Here is a 19,502-nt window from a genome sequence, read left to right on the forward strand (position 1 = left end):
AGGTGTGTTCAAACCAGTGAAGTCTCTTATCTCCTCCCTTGATCTCTTTACCAGAAAATAACAGCTCCTACAGCAGATCTCATCGGAAGATGAAACATGTGAAGCCATATGTCTTAAGTGTGGTTTCTGAACCACTTATGAAAATCATCTGAGATGCTTACCCAGCATGCAGTCCTTGGGACCCTCCAACGACCTAATGAATCTTAATCACTGGGAGGTGCGGCCCTGGAAATTGTATGTTCAATGAGCACAGCACCAACCCTGGATGAGTCCCACTTTGTCTTTGTGCCTGACCCTTAACACTACATAGCGCAATAGTTCTTATGAAGACTGTGGTTAATTAAATCACAGTTGTTTTTCTGACAAAATGCTATCAAGCCAGGTTTTCCCCAGCCTGAAATCAAAGAATTAATTTTCTGAACCTAAATGCACTTGCCAACATTAAATCTAATTATTTTAGCCTCAGCCTGATTTGGTCTTTCTGAACTAGCTTCTGATCCTACTTCTCCCATTTCAACACCAGGATTTCCTAAACAACAATGTAAACCCTCACTGAAATTCTAGAAGCCTGGGTTTCTCAAAGGTGAGAGGAGAATTTAAGTGTTAATATTCTATTCCAGATAAAATTATGGCAAAGGGCCCAGTGATGATTTGTGATATTACCCCCACTTCCCACTACCAGTAAAGACTACCTTTTTTGAATCTAGATTTTAAGAAATATTGGTGGTTTACATCTCATTTTAAGAAACTATTACAAAAATAGGTAATTTATAAAAATATTAATACTTATTGGTTAATCGAAGCATCAAACAAAATACTCTGAGATGCTATGTTCTAATAAGTGAAAAGCCATTTCCTTTCCTTATGCTTCCTCATCCTCTCCTCCAACAGTCTTCCTACCTTCCCCTTCTGGTGAGCCAATTCCAATGGGTCTGTTCAACTGAAGCCTCACAGGGTCCTGTCCACATATGCCCAAAGCTGGAAGTATGTGCGCTGAGAATATTTCTCTCTCCCTGGACTCAGCTATGGACGGTATTTATTATTTCCAATTATCAGTTAATGTAGATAAAGATTTTATAGAATTTTATAGGTTAGTCAGGAACACCTTTATAGAGTTAGGAATATAAGAAACAACTGTACCATAATTAATAAAATATTCTAAAGACTGTTATTATGAACAAAGTTAATTAAGAAAAATTATATATAAGGTAGGTGCCTTCTGCTGTACAAAACCATATATAATGAGTTTATGTGTTTTCAGTCATTCAAGTATAAATGCTCCAGGTCATTTTGTTCCTCAATAGCAGGACAAGTAAGGAATCCTTCCCAAAAAAGATACCACTTAAACTAATATCAAGAAAATTACAGGGCCATTTTGATGCTTTTTACAGATAACTGTCCTTTTTCCTATCTCTAAAGAAAAAAAAAAGTATACTCTTTAAAGTGAGAAAGAAAAATTGTTTCTTCAAAAGACTCAAGGGAAAGTCCAGATAAAGCTTAAAGAGTATAAAATCAAAAGTATGCAATATTTTTCAAAGCAACTATTAGCACATCCAAAGAAAATTAGCTCGGCTAATTACTATACTTAATAAATGTCAACTGTTAAAAGTATATTGTGAATAATAAAATACATTTTGAAAATTAAGACATATTTTCAAATTCAGAACTTTACAATAATACTCAAGGCAAATCTATAGCTCACTTCTGAGTTCTAAGGACCTAAACTATGCAATTACATGCAAAATTTTAGTTACCTCTCACTTAGATGATGAAAACTGCTGCTTTCATCCTGGTGTTCATCTTCAAAACTTAAATTGGTCCAGCTACCAGTGCTGTCGTCACCAATACTGAGATTCATCTGCTGGCTAACAAAAGACTCAGCTGCCTGAAAGTCTTCTATTTCTTTTGGACTACAAAAGGAAAAGAAAAAGAGAAGAAAAAAATTCAATCCAAAAGATCCAAAAGCATTAGATTCTGAATTAGAAGACTATCCATTTGATAATAAAAATGACAAAAACAAGAAATGATATTCAGAGCCAGACCAGTGGTCTATCTAACCCTTTGTGTCTGCTAATAAAGAGACTGCAGGAGAGCACATTAATTTCAAAGTTAACTGAGGTACCTACCAACATCCCTAATTTACTGTGTTAATCTATTATGGATCCATCCTAGTGCATCATTTATCTAAATCCTCTTTAAGGCAGTTCATATTTTCAACTGGGACCACTATGGAGGAGCACAAGTTCCTAAGTTTATCATCTGCTTTGTGAGACAGTACTTTTACTTGTACTAAAAAAAATCCTCCTTCTGGCTTTTAGAAAAAAAGTAGTTAAAGGAATTCTAGTACTGTCAGTCAAGCCTACAGTCAAACTAGCCAAATCTCTTCAAGATTTTGAGCACGGATCATAACCTTTCTCATTTTTTTTTCAATAAAGAGACACTTATAGTTTTATTCAATCTTCACAAGAAAGTCCATTCACTGTTGGATTACTGTAATTGCCCCCTCTATATTTTATTCGCAACATAGAAGTTTAAAGTCGTATTTTTAAACATAAAGAGGGAAAATGTTAGGCTACTGATCAAAACCTTCTAGTAGCTTCTCACCCATTAGAATAAGAGTGCAAGTCCTTATAACATTCTGTCCGGTATGGTAACTCTCACGACCTCCACCTTCTCTCCTCCCACTCTCCCTGGCTCACTGCGTCAGCCACGCACACCTCTCTGCTGTTTCTCCCATACGTAGTCCCACCCCTTTGGCTGGGACCCTCTCTGATTCCCATGTGACTTGTTCTCTCTTCACTTTTGGCTCTTGGCCCAAATGTTACTTTGTCAGAGTTGCTTCCCCTGTTACTTGTTCAAAACTGCAAACCATATCCCCTGCCGTGGCCCACCGCCACCCCCAGCACTAATCCCTTCCTCGCTTTAGTTTTCCTCCAAGGCACTTATCCCCATACTACATACTTTACTTGTTTTTCTATCTGTCTTACTCCACTCTGACACAAGCTCCAAGAGAACACATAGTTTTGCCGGTTTCACTTACTTCTGTATCCCCAGTGCCTAGAATAGGTCCTGAACTTCCCTCCTCTTTGGGACTATTCTCAATTTGTATTTAAGGTAAAGCAACCAGAATTAGGCATTCCAGGGACAGGCACACTATAGTTTTGAATCATAATAGAGCACTACTTTGTTCTCTTTTTATTTTGATACTGTTCATGGTATGTGCTACAATCTAATGGTTCTTTGGCTGAAATGACCCACCAGATGGGTCCAGAGGAGTTTTTAATGACTGCTAGGTTATTGTGGCTGAGAAATAATAGCTCAGAATATAGTTTAGATGCTTGGCTCTTCCAAAAATGCCCTATCACATAATTCCCCATTTGACACTCACGTACCACCACTTTGTACATTTCAGCTTTGTGAAATATTTATGGTTATTTTCATGAATCAAAGGGACACTAGTGAAATAATCCAAATAATACCTCCAGAAATAATCCATTTGAATGAATCCCTCTTAAAGCTTGAAAGATAAATCATTTTAACTGTAAAAATAGAAAATGCAAAAGAGTACATGGTACACACCACTTAACTTTTAATAGTCAGCACTTCTAGAACCCTAGCACAATTATTAAGGAAAAAAGAGAAAGAGGAAAAGAAACAGCAAGTATTATTCTACGAGCATGGCTAAAAGTTGGAATTAGACAGCACAGGCTTACAGGAAGAACTCCAGGGGCCTCTCTACTCACCCAACTCCAAGAAGAAAAAGTGAAAATACTGAGGAATCGATAGAAAGGCATTTGCTAGGCCCTGGGAGGGATGTCTTAGAGAGATTCTAATCTAGAGGATTATCTAGAGGCCAGTCTCTTCCTCCCACCAGGCTGGGATTGGGGGGGGGGGGGGGGCGTTAAAATTGCCTGCAGCCTGTCGCCACTTTTGTTAGAAAAAAGTTGTTTCAACTACTGAAAGGCCTAGCTTACTACTATTTATCCATTTGTAAGCTTATTAACCACTTATCAGATGTCCATCATCATATTAGGAAGTAATATGTTTTCATGAACAAAGAAAATACGGGTCCAGGACAAAAGTTTGCAAACTTTTTCTATAAAGGGCTAGATAATAAACACTTAAGGCATTGTCAGCCATAAGGTCTCTGTTACAACTACTCAACCCTGCCATTAGGGCATAAAACCAGCCACAGACAATGCATAAATGAATGACTATGGCTGTGTTCCAGTCAAACTTTTTTATGAACAATGAAATTAGAATTTCATATAATTTTCATGTCACAAAATAGTACGTATTCCTCTTTTGATTTTTTTTTAACCACTTAAAAACTGTAAAAACCATTCTTAGCTCACAGACCATACAAAAACAAGCAGTGGGCCAGATCTGGCCCATGGGTTGTGTTTGCTAAACTCTGGTCTAGGAGAAAGGAGGCCGACTAATTATGGCAAACAGAGACCTCCCCTAGCTCACCAGAAACCTACAGCATCTCTCAGCTCAAGAGGATACCAGGGAACAACTGGATTCAAGGATCCTGGCCAAACTGTATCTTCCTATTTTAAGACGACTAAGAAAAGAGGCAGTTCTTGTCATGGCTTTGACAAAAGCTACTAAAAACTCTGGGTATCATGCGATTCAATTAAATTCCACCTCAACTTGAAGCATTTTCCCTTTCCAGAAGGACTAACAAATATAATCCTACAAACTAACAACACAAGTTGGTCCTGATGTTTTCCCAGGGATAAAGAAGGTTAAAAGTGAAAATCTTAACTGAGGTATTAGAAACACTGCACACAAGACACAGCTGCTGAAGAACAGGGCACTGCAGGCCTATCAGAAAGAACTGTCTCCTTAGCAAGGGTGGCAGTGGTAGAAGCATTTGGAGAATTTCTGCTTTCTTCCTCACAGCACTTTGGTTAAATTATGCTCTTTATAAAAAAAACTTACCTTTGTGAACAGAAAATGCTGTATAAAAATTTAATCTCGCAGTAGTAAATTAACATACGAACAGTCTGTATTTGCTGTATAAAATTCTCCAGCTGTTCCTGTGATTCAACTTTACCTACTTCATAGCCTTGTGAACCTCAGCACAGTGGTTATCCCCTCTAAGCCTCATCTTCCAGCTCGGTTGAGGGTTGATCTCACCCCTCAAAGAGCTGTTGTGGATTTTTGTGAATTAGGGTTAAAAATAATCGTACCTTTCTGAACAGGATCCAAGACATATACGATCAAGTTTAACTTTTCATTTTATCGTAAGACCCAAAAGAAATTTGAAACTTACCTGCTAACAAGAGGTGCAACATTCGTCATCACTGATGTCATTATTTCTGTGGTAAGGCTTTCCGCAAAGCTAACGCCATCTTGTCCAATTCCACTATCGGCGGCCAAACTGGCATTGCTCAGCTCTCTCTCTGCTTTTTCAATAGCTTCAGCAACTATCTTCTCAGCAAGCACTGTCTTCTTATCAAGATCAACATGAATTTGGGGGACATCGAGGTGAAAAACTCTAGATTTCTGATAGATGTTACTATATTTTGAATTAGAAACTGGCTTACTACTAGCGTGTGAATCCTGTCTGAGAAAGGGTTGAGGTGCATTTCCAGTGCAATCGTGGAATTCATTACGGTCACAGTATCTGCAAGCTTGACTTATAAGAGGTGACAACTTTTCTGCATAAGTGATCCTATCCGCTGCTTTTGTGGTCTCAGACAGGTGGAAAACTGCAGATCCTAAACTTAGCTCTAAAGTGTCATCCGCTACTTTTTTAGCATACTCTTCTATAGCTTGAACAACAGTCTCTCCATAACCACACCCATTTAAGCTGCCTGTACTGTGGTAAAACCTGTGATTTGGGGAGGAAGGCTGAAAAGACTTAGGAAATTCTGGCTCAGCGTAAGCCTCGGTATCTTCATCACATTCAGATTTTTCATAAAGGCAAGAATCTGTTAAGGATTTTGGCAAGCCAACCGCGGATGCTGTCAGCTCTTTTTTAACATCTCTTGTTATGCTGTGAGCAAGAGAGGCTGAAAAACTATACAGTTCGGAGCACTCATTTCTATATGTATCCTGTGTCCATTCGCAAGTTTGATTTTTACAAAGGTACCCTCCATTTCTTTTACTTTGTCTTTTTTTATCTTCTTGGTGGTGCTCTTTATTTAAGAACATTAACAGTTCCTTGTTGGTTTTCACCTGTGAGCTCTGCACGGGGAACATTTTTGAGTTGCACTTCATTCCGGCTGTCTTAGCTGCTTCTTGTAACCCTGATTTAACAGATCGATAAGCAAGTCTATTGGCATACTGGTCCATTATTAACTCACTATTACCACCTTCCTGTTTTAGGATTTGGATAATGTGACCCGCATATTCGTCTGTCACACTCTCACAGCTGGGATACCTGTATGTCAGACCTGACATACAAGAACTTGGTGGTAATGAAAGAATACACGGCTCTACTTCTCTTGGGTGTGCCACCGCCTCTATATCCAACTTCTCTTCTAATCTATAATCTCGGTCACCATCAACAGGACAACTGTTCTTCTTTTGCCTAAAAAACAAACAACTCCTAACTTTTGCTATCTTCTCAGCTTCCGTAATGACTTCTGCTGCCATATCACCTGCAAAATTGCATAATGTTTGTAAATTTTCATCTGAGCAATTTAAAACAGTAGGTGATACACTTCCTTGGCTTTGCACACTTAAGCAAGGGCTTTTAACCTTGGGTTCTTGAATTATTTTATTATCTAAATGGGATGCTGCCATTTCAGTTGCAAGAGAAATGATGTGCGTAGCCAACGCTTCTGCAAACTGAACTTTCTTCCCTGAGTGCTCTGACTTCATATCCACTTCTGGATGCTCTTCACCTTCACTGCTTTCAACTTCTTCTGAAAGAGATCGCATGAGTTTCAACATGAACTCTTCTTTTTCTATGGTATTTTGTTCATTTTCAGACAAACTACCAATGGATGAGTTGTGAGGTGTAGAAGGCGGTGTAGCAGGTGCAAATTCTTTTGCTAATTCCCCCTTGAGCTTTTTGGTTAACTTCTTGATATCCCACTCGGAACCAGCCTGCGATGGTAGTAAAGGAGTTGATGGAGGAGTACCAGGGATTACATTTCCGTCTCGGATTTTCTGTTTATCTTCCACAGGAAAACCATCTACACATGTAAGCGCTGTGGATGAGAAAGTATGTGAATGGGAAAAAGGGTTTTCCTGCCCAAAAGACAAGGGCTCAAGTGCTGTATTATTCAAATGACACTTTTTCACTGATTTGTCCTTAGCAGCTTCCTTCAAATCTGGTTTTTGGCCTGCCATAGTTAGACAAGGTGACAGTGTCTCTAAAGAAAATCCATGAGCCACAGAACCTCCATGTTCTGAAACACAATCCTTTCCGACCAAAAGTGAACTGTGAGTTAAGTGATCTCGAGTGTCAAGAAATTTGGGGAACTTTTCCAGGGTCAACTGTGACTCTTCTCCAGGAACAGGTACACCTTCCTTGTGTACCACATTTTTATCTACATTCGGGATCACTGATTTGCTTTTATCTATTGATTGTTTAATAACAGACTTAGATAACTGATCAGCAAACATGTCCTTATTGCTAGCTTCACTCAGTGGCAGTGCTGCTTGATCACAGAGAAAAGGAGGCGTGTTTCCCTTTACTGCTTTAGTTAAACAATCTGTGTGTTCAGCTGTTTTCGTAACTTTGAATGACGTCATTGACTCTAAAGTTTCATTTACTATTGTATGCACCATTGCTGCAGAAAAGTTGTTAATAGTCACAGGATCACCCGTTAATTTTGAAGAGCTCTGCATTTCGATATCATTATTCACTGATTTAAAATCATTCTGGTTGCTTGGATTGTGTTCTGAAGGTAAACAAATATTTCTGAGACAAGCTACTTTCTCTTCTTTGCTTTTTGTGGTAACGCGTGCTTGAGTAGAATCACCATTTGAATTATTATCATCAGACGACAGATGAGACTTTGCCTGATGGATATTAGATGAAGTACCATATGGGAGAAGGGCACTTCCTGCCAAGGGCACGGGTATAGAAGTAATAATGCCAGAAGTACAAAACAAGGCCTGCTGTACTGTGTATTCCTTTTTGTATTCCTGTATTGGTTTTGTCACCATAATTGTTTGATTGTTAAAAGCAGGGGAAAACGTGGAGGTCTGTGTCGATGGCACAACATTTTCTGCACTCACATTCCTTACGTTATCTGTGGAAACACTAACTGCTGCCCTTGTTGTGAAGGTCACATCAACTTGTGACAGCTCAATGAACGCTTCCTGTAGTACAGATTCAGACAAATCTTTTGCATACGACTTCACTACTTTGTCTTCATAGTCAAATGACCGACGCTGTGGAGATGCAGGTGTTGGAGGATATGAAAACTGACACACTTCCATGATGCCTTCAAAAACAAGCTCTTCAGCAAGATCTGCAGCAAACCTAGCAACGGTGTTTGTAAATATCTGCTTCTTTACATACTGTAAATCTCTTAAAGCATTTGATAAAGCTTCACTCACCAAAAAATTAGCCAGACCACTAATGGCACGTTCTTTCAGTGAAAACGCACGCTGCTTTCTCAGTTCATTGAATGCCATCTGAAAAACGGATGATGTCAATTTGATGGCAAAGTGGCACAATGCATTGGTACACGAAGAGACTCCTTTCTGTAAATCTTTAAACGCGCTGCCAAAACTTTTTTCCACAAGATCTGCTGCAAATTTCTGAATGCTATTTTTAATCATTAATGATTTATTTTTAGATTTAGTTTTTTGATCAAGGCTTCCACGCTTAAGAGCTACGGTTTTATTCTCTCCCTTTTTAATACTATTAATGTTTGATGTAGTATTAGTATGTTGGGTATGAAGAACCGAGTCCAGCACTTCACAGGAAACGCTATTCGCATAATCTTCATAGGTGTAATAGACAGAATCATGATTTTCATGAATCCTATATCCACCAGCATCTGTTTGGCAAAAACATTCAGCAGGAGTACAGCCGCCAAGAGGACTAAAAGCAGAGGATCGAATAGGGCTAAACAAGCCACTGTCTTCCCCAGATGCCTTGACTGGGCGAGGAGAATCTGGAGCATCGCACAGGTTACTGTAAGGGGATTCCGGCTTACGAGGGGTTGGCTTTCTAACATTAGCTGGGAGAGCTGGACGGTCAAACTTGAATTTTTGAGGATTCATGGTTGTGGTTACAGAACAAGGTTTTTCATGTTTTTGCCCTTTCTTTTGCGATGGCTTCCCTACAACAGGATCTTTCAGAAATGGACAAGAAGTGTCTGAAGTTTGTTCTAGTTCATCAAACTGATCAAAACTATCAAAAAATTCACTTACTTCTGAGTCTGAATCCTCTATATCATCTTTCATCACAGGAATTTTAGGTAACTCAAGTTTTGCTTTTAAACTTTTTTGATATCCCTCTTCATCCAAGAAAATAACAGGACTTGGACTAGAGCATTCTGATTCAGATGAGTAAGCAGGAGAAGAAGAAAGCAACATCTTCTGTGTATCACTACCCTTGTCTGAAGCATTAGATGACCTATAAAAACTCCTTTGGATCCAAGGCTCAGAAATTGACGTCGTAACTGAAGTTTTCGCAGAAGTTAGGTCTTTCTGTCCCAGAATATTCATTACGGAAGGTGATGGTTTGGCCAATGACTTCTGCCGCCCAGAGCAAACCAGAATCCTTGAATCATGAGTTTCTAAATGGTGACCAGAAATAGTCTGTGAAGCAGCATCACACTGGCTCCTTAGTGCAGTAATGTTTATTCCTATGGGGAAAGAATTAAATCATCAAATTAGTCCTGAACAGAATTTTTTAAAAATTAATTTAAATCAATGGGACTAAGTAGACTTTAAGCATGAAATATTTATTTGTAATATAAGTGCCTTCTAAACTATGTTGTTTAACAGATCATCCTAGGTCACACTTAAAAGCAAACACATATTTTACTAAGATAATTACATTTTACCCCATATCTAGGATATTTGGACTATGGAATGCTTAGTGCACTGTTGCATGTGTTAGAAACACTAATATGGTGACTCTGCCAGCTAACTATTCTCCAACTTGAACCTAGGCATGTTCCAAACACTTAAGGTAAAAAGGGAAAGAGCTTGAAGAGTACTACTAACTAAGAAGAGAAATAGCAAAACTAAAAACCAGGTAACAATGAACTTAAAAATCACAAGAAAATTAATTCCTCAGACAACCAGAAAAAAATGGTTAAAATGTTTAAATTGAATCAAATTTCAAAATAAATTTCAATTGAACAAGTCTGCCTTAAAACTTTTAAAACTGAACTGTAAACTTTAATCCCCCATTTCAAGAAAAAGTCTAGTAAAGAACAAACCATCATTATACGGCTTTGACGTCTCTTCTTCCTCTAAGTGCTCAAAAGCAGTGACAAAGTCATCCTCAATGGAGGACACAGACTGGTCAGTATCGTCATCATCTTCATCAGCAGTCTCAAGTTGACGCTTCTGATGCAAGTATGTGTCCAGGGTATATCTTATTCCAGTGGCATATTTACTTAGGAGACTAAAGATAAAATCAATTCTGAGTCTTGGTAATGTAGGTGACACTCTCATGACACAAAGCATTCCAGAATGATGACTCTTGGGAAAGATGATAAAAATAATTTTAATTTCAAAACATATCATACACAAAAACATATTATCTGAAAGTGAAGCCTAGAAATAACACAATCTCAGAAAAAAAAAAAAAGAAACACATATATCATGAAAGGCTCCCTGATTTTGTGATGTTTCATTCTTTTCTTCATTTTTTGTCTACGACATTTCTCACTACCCAATCTCTTTTTCTCCCATCTTTCTCTTATCCAAGTATTCAAATCCTCCCTATTCTATCTCCTTAAATGTTACAGAACTTACTCTCCATTCCTTTAGGAATCGTATTCTCCTGTATTACTGAATAGCCCTGGGGTTTTTCTCATTTAATCAGTCACCTAGCTCACCAACTAGAGTGTAAACCGCATGAGGGCAGGAACCCGGTTCTCTTCTTTCTTTATATCCTGTTTTCCTGTAGCTTCAACATGATATCACCTTCTCTCCTATTGTGAAAGAACCGTCCTCTCCTTCTACCTCAATTTCCCCAGTATTACAATTTACAATAATGTTTATAGCTTTGATTAAGAATATGTCATCAGATTTTTTCCACGTTATATAAAAAATGCAAATACTGACAAATGATTTATTCAAAAAACCAGAAACCAAATATGATACCTAATTATCTCTTGTATCCTAGCAAATAAAACAAAGTAAATATAAATGAAGAATATAATTAAGGAAATGAGGCAGGCAGTACTACTTTTATCCGTAGACCTCATAATGAACTCATTATGGATACTTGGAATAAGTAATCCAGATTTTAAACCTACTAATTCAATTTTTAGGATGTAAAACATGCAAAGCATTTTTCTTTGATGGATTATCAACAAAATAATACTTAATAAAGAACTAAAAGTTGAATGTTATAAAACTAACCACCTGTCTGAAATGGTAACATTTTTGTTTATAAATAAACAAATCTTCAGATGCCCACTTTACATTGAGTTTTTTAAACCAGAAAATGATTTAAAGTATGTTCCCCAAAATATATAGCATAATATTTATATAAATTTGAATTAGTCATACAGGGGAAAAAAATTCCCATAGCTTATAGAAAGGTAGAAGTTCAAGAAATCCCGAAATAATGAATTTTTAGAAAAAAATTAATATGTACTTGCATACCATTTATGGAACTTCACACATGAAAAATCTAATTTAAAGCTATGATCAAAATTATTCTGTCCTCCAGTAATTTCAAAGCTTCATGAGTTCGGTTTCTTACGAATCATATTTCCTTGAGATAGCATTAAAAAAAAGAAACTTCATCCAAGCATTTAAAAGTTTAATACTCTTAATCCAATGTCACTGTAAAATTTGCCCTGAAAAATTCATTAGCAATAATGTATAAAAGTTACCTGATTTAGAGGACCATTGTTTGTATCTGTTGATTTATTTATATCCTTCATACAAATAATTTCATTTTCATTTAGACTGCAGAAGTGCAGTGAATTTAGAAGATCTGGAAGTTCCAAAGAAACTGCAGCTAAATCCTAATTTAAAACAATAACACAATAAATAACACTATAGAATAACATCCTGTTAAGGTTCCTATAATGTGGGCCCTATCCAAAAATTATAAGGTCTACCGGTTAATAAATGTTCCGGTTCATAATAGTTAACATATGTAGTCAACTTATGTAGTTAAAATATGTTATGTTAACATAATAGTTAACAGGTTAGCATCCACAATCAATTTTTTAAAAACTCAAAAATAAAACATACTAAAATATTTTAATGCCTGCTATTTCTGTAGCCTTCTAAACATATTGATACCAAGCTATAAAAAATTTTACATGGCACCTCACACATCCATGCCAATTAGGCATTTAATAGTTTTTAGCTGCAAATGTCAACCTACAGTCCTCAGGTTTAATCATGGAATTTTCATACAGGATTCTTGCCTAGACAATGTACTTCTTTGGAGCTTAAGTTTTATATTTGTAAAATACAAGTCTATTTTTCTGCCTTTCCTCTCCAAGTTATTGTATTAGACTTTAACAAAAAATATTATGAAGATATAAAGGAAAATAGCTTTTATTTTTTCTTCTCATTTGCCCTTTATATGTAAATATTTTACTCTGTTAAAGGAATATTAACGTCTTTGACCCCTCAGGGTACTTTCATTTATACACAAAGCTTTATTAGTAAGTCTTAAAGAGGAAGCAGAGTATGAGAGAAACACTTTGGAACACTTCTCTTTTCAACCTTACATTCTCAGGAGTATGTCCTCTCTTGTGCCTTCTGTCTAAACTATTTCCTTCTGGAAAGGGCACAATCAAGACACACAGCAGAGATTTCATTCACTATCACCTGATAGGCATTATTCATAAAGAAATGAATAGTGTTAACTCTTCTATTAGGAGACACTTTACTGCCACAAAAGGAAACATACGCAATCACAAATTTTTAAGAAGCAGCACCAGGTTAAAAAGAAAAAAGTAGGCCGACCACATATGCGTGAGCTTCAACCACTCTTCATGTAACTCTGAAGCCTGTATTTGCTGATCCATATCTCAAATATCAGTCCCTCTGTAAACCCCGGCCTAAGTCAAACAGGCTAAAATTTTCGCATTGGTTAATCATTACTTTTTACAATTTTTACCTTTTAAATTTAACTCAATCTCAATTAAAAAGATAAGAATCTCATTGTTAAAGTCAGACTACAAAAACCATCAAAATAAAAAAACAAGTCTTCATTCTACATTATGCAGAGAATAGAGAAGTTAGCCTGTGGTTTGCACCCTTCTCAGATAAATGACTTTTGTGGTCTCCTAACCTAAAACTGCTTTCTGTAATAAGAACATTCAGTGAAAATGCTAAACGTGAAAATGTCCAAAGCACACTCAAAAGTTTATCTCAAAATGTCATCTTTTAACTTTAAACAGGAACGATACCAGAAGAATTTTAGTGTAAACTTTGGGCTAATAAGGCAAATGGTCTCAAAATTTGTTCCAAATAATCTTTCACAGTCCTTTCCAGTTCAATAAATCAACCATACCTGTATACGAGCAGCATCTGTTTCTTCATTAAAACCTAGAAATGTGACCTGAATAAAAAAGGAACAAAGCTTCATTCATTCGAGTTTTTAAGTCTTGTTTCAATTAGATTGTTGACAGAGCTGAGAAACAGAAAAAGCACATAAAACATTAAAATGCTACTAGGATGATTAATTTTTTTCAAAGATAATCACAAAAGTTTTTCACCAAAGATTTGGCTCCATAACATAGTTCCTGAACTTCCCCCATATCCACTTCATAAACAAGTTCAGACAATTCTACTCTCAAAAGGCATCTCACATACATCCACTCCCCTCCATTCTCCCAGCCACCACTTCTCCCCTGCACGGCCACAATCCTCTCCCACCTGGTCCCAGGAATTATCATATCACTTCCCTGTCAAAACCCTTGCATGCTTCGCAGCACAAGGTCCTAACCGAGGCCCCAAGGCTCTGGGTTAGCTGGTGCCCTCAACTTCCCTCATTTTCACTCATACAAACGGGCCCCCTTTCTGGGTCTAGAACATGCCCAATATGTTTCTGCCTAAGGGATTCAAGGAGTGCCCCTTCAACCTGGATCTCTATTCTTTGGATGTTTACAAGCCTAGCTTCTCATTCTTCAAGTTCCAACTTAAATATCACCTCCTCAGAGAGGCTTTCGCTAGGTAGACCCCCCAAGGCTACCTCCTTACTGACTCTCTGTGATATCATCATTTATTTCCTTCAATGCCCTTATACAGAGATTACTCTAGAGAAGTCTACATAAATCAGATTTCTAAAAAATATCTAACAGCATGAGGAAATGCTACATTATTAAGTGAAAAGGACAAGTCACAGAAAAACTATATAGAGTATAAACACAATTTCAACCATATTTTTAAAAATATATGCATGGAAAACAATGCTGGAAGGCAATACACTGAACTATAAGCAGTGATTAACTCTAATGATGGCATCATAGGTCGTCTCATTTTTTCTACTTATTTTCCCTGTGGTTTTTTTCTCCCCCCTAATTCATAGGATTAATGACAGTCATTTTCTTTTTTTATGCTTTCAGTATTTCTCATTTTTCTACAAGGAAGGTGTACTACTTTTATAACCTGGAGAAACCATTATTTTTAAAATTTATATTCCCTTTATGTCTTTGACATCACAGGAATAAATTTTTCCCATTTGAAAACAGAATAGTAAACTGTACTAAGCAAATGCTGTGACTAAAAATACGAAATGTTTAAATGATATCACATGGAAAATCAATTCTCAAGAATTAAGGGAAAATAGCATAGTCAAAATGTAAAGCAACACTCAATATACTTTTGATCTCTTTCTGATGATTCAGAAGCAAGTCCGAATCTTAAGTTACCCCAGATATTTATTCTAATTAGTTACGGTTATTACTTCACAGAAGTGTTACAGTTCATTTCCAGGCGTCCAGGTAAGTTATGAACCTCTGGAGCCTATCGCTTCACCTAAAAAATTGAGGGCAACACAACTCCTCTTGCGCAGTTTGAGGGTTAACAAGATAACACAGAGGAAAGTGCCAGCACATCACAGGCCCTCAATAACAAAGAGACACTCAAACAACAAACTTCCTTCCTTTTTTCGAAAAGATACTCTGAGATCCGCACACCCTCAAGTGAGAGAAATTCCTTCTATTCTTTCAAGTTTCCTTTTATTGAATACAAAGGAGAAAATAAGCTGACATGGGGTTCTGAAGATGCCAGCTGAGTTTTATATTTCCCATTGATCAAGGAAGGCCTCACCAAGGAATGTGGGCCGGGAAAGGCCCTACTTAAGCAGCTGGAGAGACACGGGCTGGAAACTGTTTGAGGGCAGAAGGACACGGGAGACTTGTCACACTTGGCAACAACTGAGCAGATTAAGAGGGGCTCAGCTTTACTAAAATAAAGGAAAAAGTGGTAACAAAGAAGACAATAGTCAAGGGCCACAGAAATTGAGCTAACACAAAAGAGGCTCAGGTCAGAGAAGACTACAGGCCTAAAAGGTGTGCTTATCATCCTACGGACCCACTTCACATTTAGTTTCTCAAGGAATATGGAAGAAAATCATTCCCAAAACTAAGAATAAGATTTTCTATTAAAACCTTCAATTCAAAACAAGATTTTTTGAATTAACATATTTATCAGTTTTGAGCTACAACAACTTAATACCTTCTCTCTCTTACTTGGTAACATAAATGTGTTGATGGACTACAGTTATATTGTAAAAAGAAAATTTACTCCTTTTTATAGTAATAAATTCAAACAAAAATTGGAAACACTAACGTAGCAGAGAAATAGATAAGCAAGTAGTACATCTTATCCTCAAGTAGTGGAGTAAATATCTTAATTTCAAAATAAATTTATCATTGCTTTTTCATTTTGAATCAAAGCACTGAATTTAAACAATCAAGAAAACTAAACACCAAACAAATGAATGTAAGAAATAAGCATATATCTACTGTTTCAGAATAAAATATTTTAGTATTGAAGTACCAATTACTGAATACAGTAGGAATCACCTAATACAGCGCTATATGTCTGATGAGTGGTCAATAATGCGTATGAAGTGAATTAAATGTGCTCATTACAATACATTAAGACAATTATGTTAGCTGATATTTAAAACAGATACTTCTCATGTATGTATTAATATGTAGAGATTTACACATTTTAAAAATAATCATGAAATTCTATAAAAATGGAGGAAAATACATTGTGCTTTATTAGAAAAAGGTATCGAAAGTAACATGTCAAACCTCAGTCAAACCGTCATGTTCATCCTGCTTCACACAGTCCTCTGCTGACACACTGCACAGTTCCTTCTCACTCTGTAATAAAGACTTCACAGACTGGAACACATCTTCACTGAAGCTCTGAAAATAAGACACTCTTAATTTATTTAACTCTCAGACAAAGTAAAAGATCCCAGAAATATTCTAGTTTTAAATGGAGAGTTACTAACTCTCAATTAACATTCATTTGGCACCTTTTGAAGCCAATTCAGCTGAGAGAAAGAAAGAACAAAAGGCTTAAGTAGTTTCACATGCTAAGAAGACACACCTTAGCCCTCACACTCAACCTGCTGGAAGACCACCAGATCCTCACACCGGCTTCCCGTACTCTCGCCTTAAGAGTAGCAGACTACATTCGTGATTTCCAAGTCATTGGCAGAACAGAAGCAACAATTTATATAAGGAGTGAGGTGATGTGGAAGCTATAGTAAGGCATGCTGACAATACTGATTACTCCCATAACAAAGTTGGATGAAAAAAAGAGATAATAACCCAAAATAAGGCTTTTCAGGGGTCTAAAGCAGGTGTATGATGAAAATGAGGGAAAGCATTCCAGATACGGCAGGGGGGAATGACAGGAGTGCAAAGGAACAGAGGGAGGAAAAAGTTACATAAAGAAAGGTCATAGAAGCAATGAGCCTCAGTAGGAATGAGGATACCCAGCACCAAGATTTTGGTTTCTAAATACCGTTCACCAACAAAAAGAACTCGAGCTCCTTGGCAAAATGGTGGTCCCAGGTCTGAGACAGAGAAAGTACGAAGTGTGGCCAGAATATCCTATTGCAACAGAATGCAACCAAGTGCCCCGAGACTATCTAGGTCATTTCAAAAGAACACAGAAGCCATGCTGAATTTCCACTGGCCAAATCTGGGACAATTTGGGCATCAAAAAGAATAAAAATGGTATCAGATTATAACAACTGAATTTTTTTAAAAGTCTATATGAGTCCATTAAAAGAGAGAGATAAAAGGGTGGAGTAGGGGGAGAGCATCTCTTTACATAAGAATACTGGCTGGCAGGGGCTGGCCCTGTGGCCGAGTGGTTAAGTTCGCGCGCTCCGCTGCAGGCGGCCCAGTGTTTCGTTAGTTCGAATCCTGGGCGCGGACATGGCACTGCTCATCAGACCACGCTGAGGCAGCGTCCCACATGCCACAACTAGAAGAACCCACAACGAAGAATACACAACTATGTACCGGGGGGCTTTGGGGAGAAAAAGGAAAAAATAAAATCTTTAAAAAAAAAAAAAAAAGAATACTGGCTGGCAAATATGGACAGAATGACAAAATTAGAAAATCCCATTTGTAACTCCCAATGTAATTACTGATTTAGGAAAGGATCATCAACGGATCCTAATCCACTGGGTTAAAAGCTACTGGGGAACAGGATACTCATGCTTCCTGTAGCATCACTGTACAGATTACTTATTAATTGTATTAATTATAAAGGGACTATGTGTCTCTGTATTAGAAATACCTGTTGGTTACAACCTTAACCACCTGGTCCAGCCTGGCATTAACAGTATGTACCTCCTGATCTGATAAGAGTGGAATGAACATAACATCACCTTTGAGGTATTCCTGCTGAACCTAATTACAGGGAAAGACAGGCAAACTCACAATAGGGGGATATTCTACAAGACAACTGGTCCCGACTCTTCCAAAGATTTGCTGTCATGAGACAAGAATGCAGACCTCCAAAATGGACTAGAATGGGAGAGACCAAAGAGATACAACTCCCAAATGCAGAGTGTGAACCTTGACTGGATTCTAGACAAGGGACCAGGGAAAACTAACAAGAATATTTGAGACAATTAGGGAAATTTGAATATGGATTGCATGTTAGAAGATGTGACCAAATTAATGATTTTCTTAGGGGTGGTATGATGCTGATGTTGTTAAGGGATACATGCTGACAAATTCAGAAGAGAAGTAAAATAATGTGTGAAGCCTACTTTCAAAAGAAGAGTGTGTGCGTGTTTGTGTGCATACACACACAGAGATAGAACAGGTATGGCAAAGTGTCAACAGAGGGTGAATCTAAGTGCAGTGTTCATTGCACTGGGTTTTTTTCCAACTTTTCTGTAGGCTTGAAAATACTCGAAATTTATCAGATTGTTTTCATTAATGAGCACAGATTTTCAGGCTAAGATACAAATATGAACTCAAAAAAGGAAAAAATATGAAATATGAAGTTGAACTACCAATATAAACTCATGACTCTGAAGGAGCAATGGGCACTCCTAGTACCCAGACCTTGGTTTTACTACTCAGGGTTCTTTGAAGAAATGGCCAATTCTGGGTCTAAGGAAGAGAAAGTACAAGGTGAAACTGGGTTAATCTGTTGTACTAGAAAGCAAGGACGCAATCAAAGAATTATGAGCCTGAGAGAGAGGGACATAGGTATCAGCTTGCATGGCCTACCAGGGACCAAGTTTGGGACAATTAGAGCAACTTAAAAAAATGAATGAATGATTGTAAATAAATAAAAGATTGCAAAATACAGAATTTTTAAAATCCATGAGTCCAGAGCAATACAAATAAATGAATGAATGAAAGAGGTGAAATAAACTCACTAGCCACGGTTGGAGGTAATCATTAATCTGAAAATTGGTAATTAAAGGGCATTTATCCTGCCTTTATAGATTTGTAGTTCATCTAAGGTTGAAGAGGGAAAGTTCTTTAAAAAGAATACCAACTAATAAATGTAAAAGGAATGATAAAATTAAGGAAACCACCATTTTGCAACTTCCAGGAAATAACAGATTTAGGAAAAGGGTCACCAATGGGTGCCAAAAATATTAGATGAAAGGTTGTTGGAAAAAAACAAGATATTTGCACAGGGCCAAGTATCATCCCACAGGTTATTTGCTAACTAAAATACAGGACAATAAACTTTTAAAATGGAGAGCTCTGGGAGAGTTACTACCTTAATCAATTGACCAATTTTTGCATCACTGATCATATGAAGACCTGAAATTCTATCCTCACATCACCCTATAAAGCATTCTTGCCAAAAATGTTTCACCTGAATCCAACTAAGCCTTTCCATCTAACTTCTGGTTTATA

General features: G+C 37.2%; 1 protein-coding gene across 6 annotated transcripts in view; it reads right to left on the reverse strand.

Annotated features, from left to right (window-relative positions):
- AKAP11 (A-kinase anchoring protein 11) overlaps positions 1 to 19,502 on the reverse strand; it is a 49,165-nt gene that overhangs the window by 13,083 nt on the left and 16,580 nt on the right. For all 6 annotated transcript variants that reach the window (XM_008534450.2, XM_070578385.1, XM_070578381.1 and 3 more), the window contains 6 exons: positions 16,401 to 16,517; positions 13,646 to 13,693; positions 12,003 to 12,137; positions 10,371 to 10,635; positions 5,282 to 9,788; positions 1,755 to 1,910 (listed from right to left, as the gene is read on the reverse strand). In XM_008534450.2, the coding sequence (XP_008532672.1) occupies positions 1,755 to 1,910; positions 5,282 to 9,788; positions 10,371 to 10,635; positions 12,003 to 12,137; positions 13,646 to 13,693; positions 16,401 to 16,517 (5,228 nt within the window). The remainder of the gene's footprint in view (positions 1 to 1,754; positions 1,911 to 5,281; positions 9,789 to 10,370; positions 10,636 to 12,002; positions 12,138 to 13,645; positions 13,694 to 16,400; positions 16,518 to 19,502) is intronic.

The sequence above is a fragment of the Equus przewalskii genome, chromosome 16, assembly GCF_037783145.1.
Source record: "Equus przewalskii isolate Varuska chromosome 16, EquPr2, whole genome shotgun sequence".
NCBI classification, from domain to species: domain Eukaryota; kingdom Metazoa; phylum Chordata; class Mammalia; order Perissodactyla; family Equidae; genus Equus; species Equus przewalskii.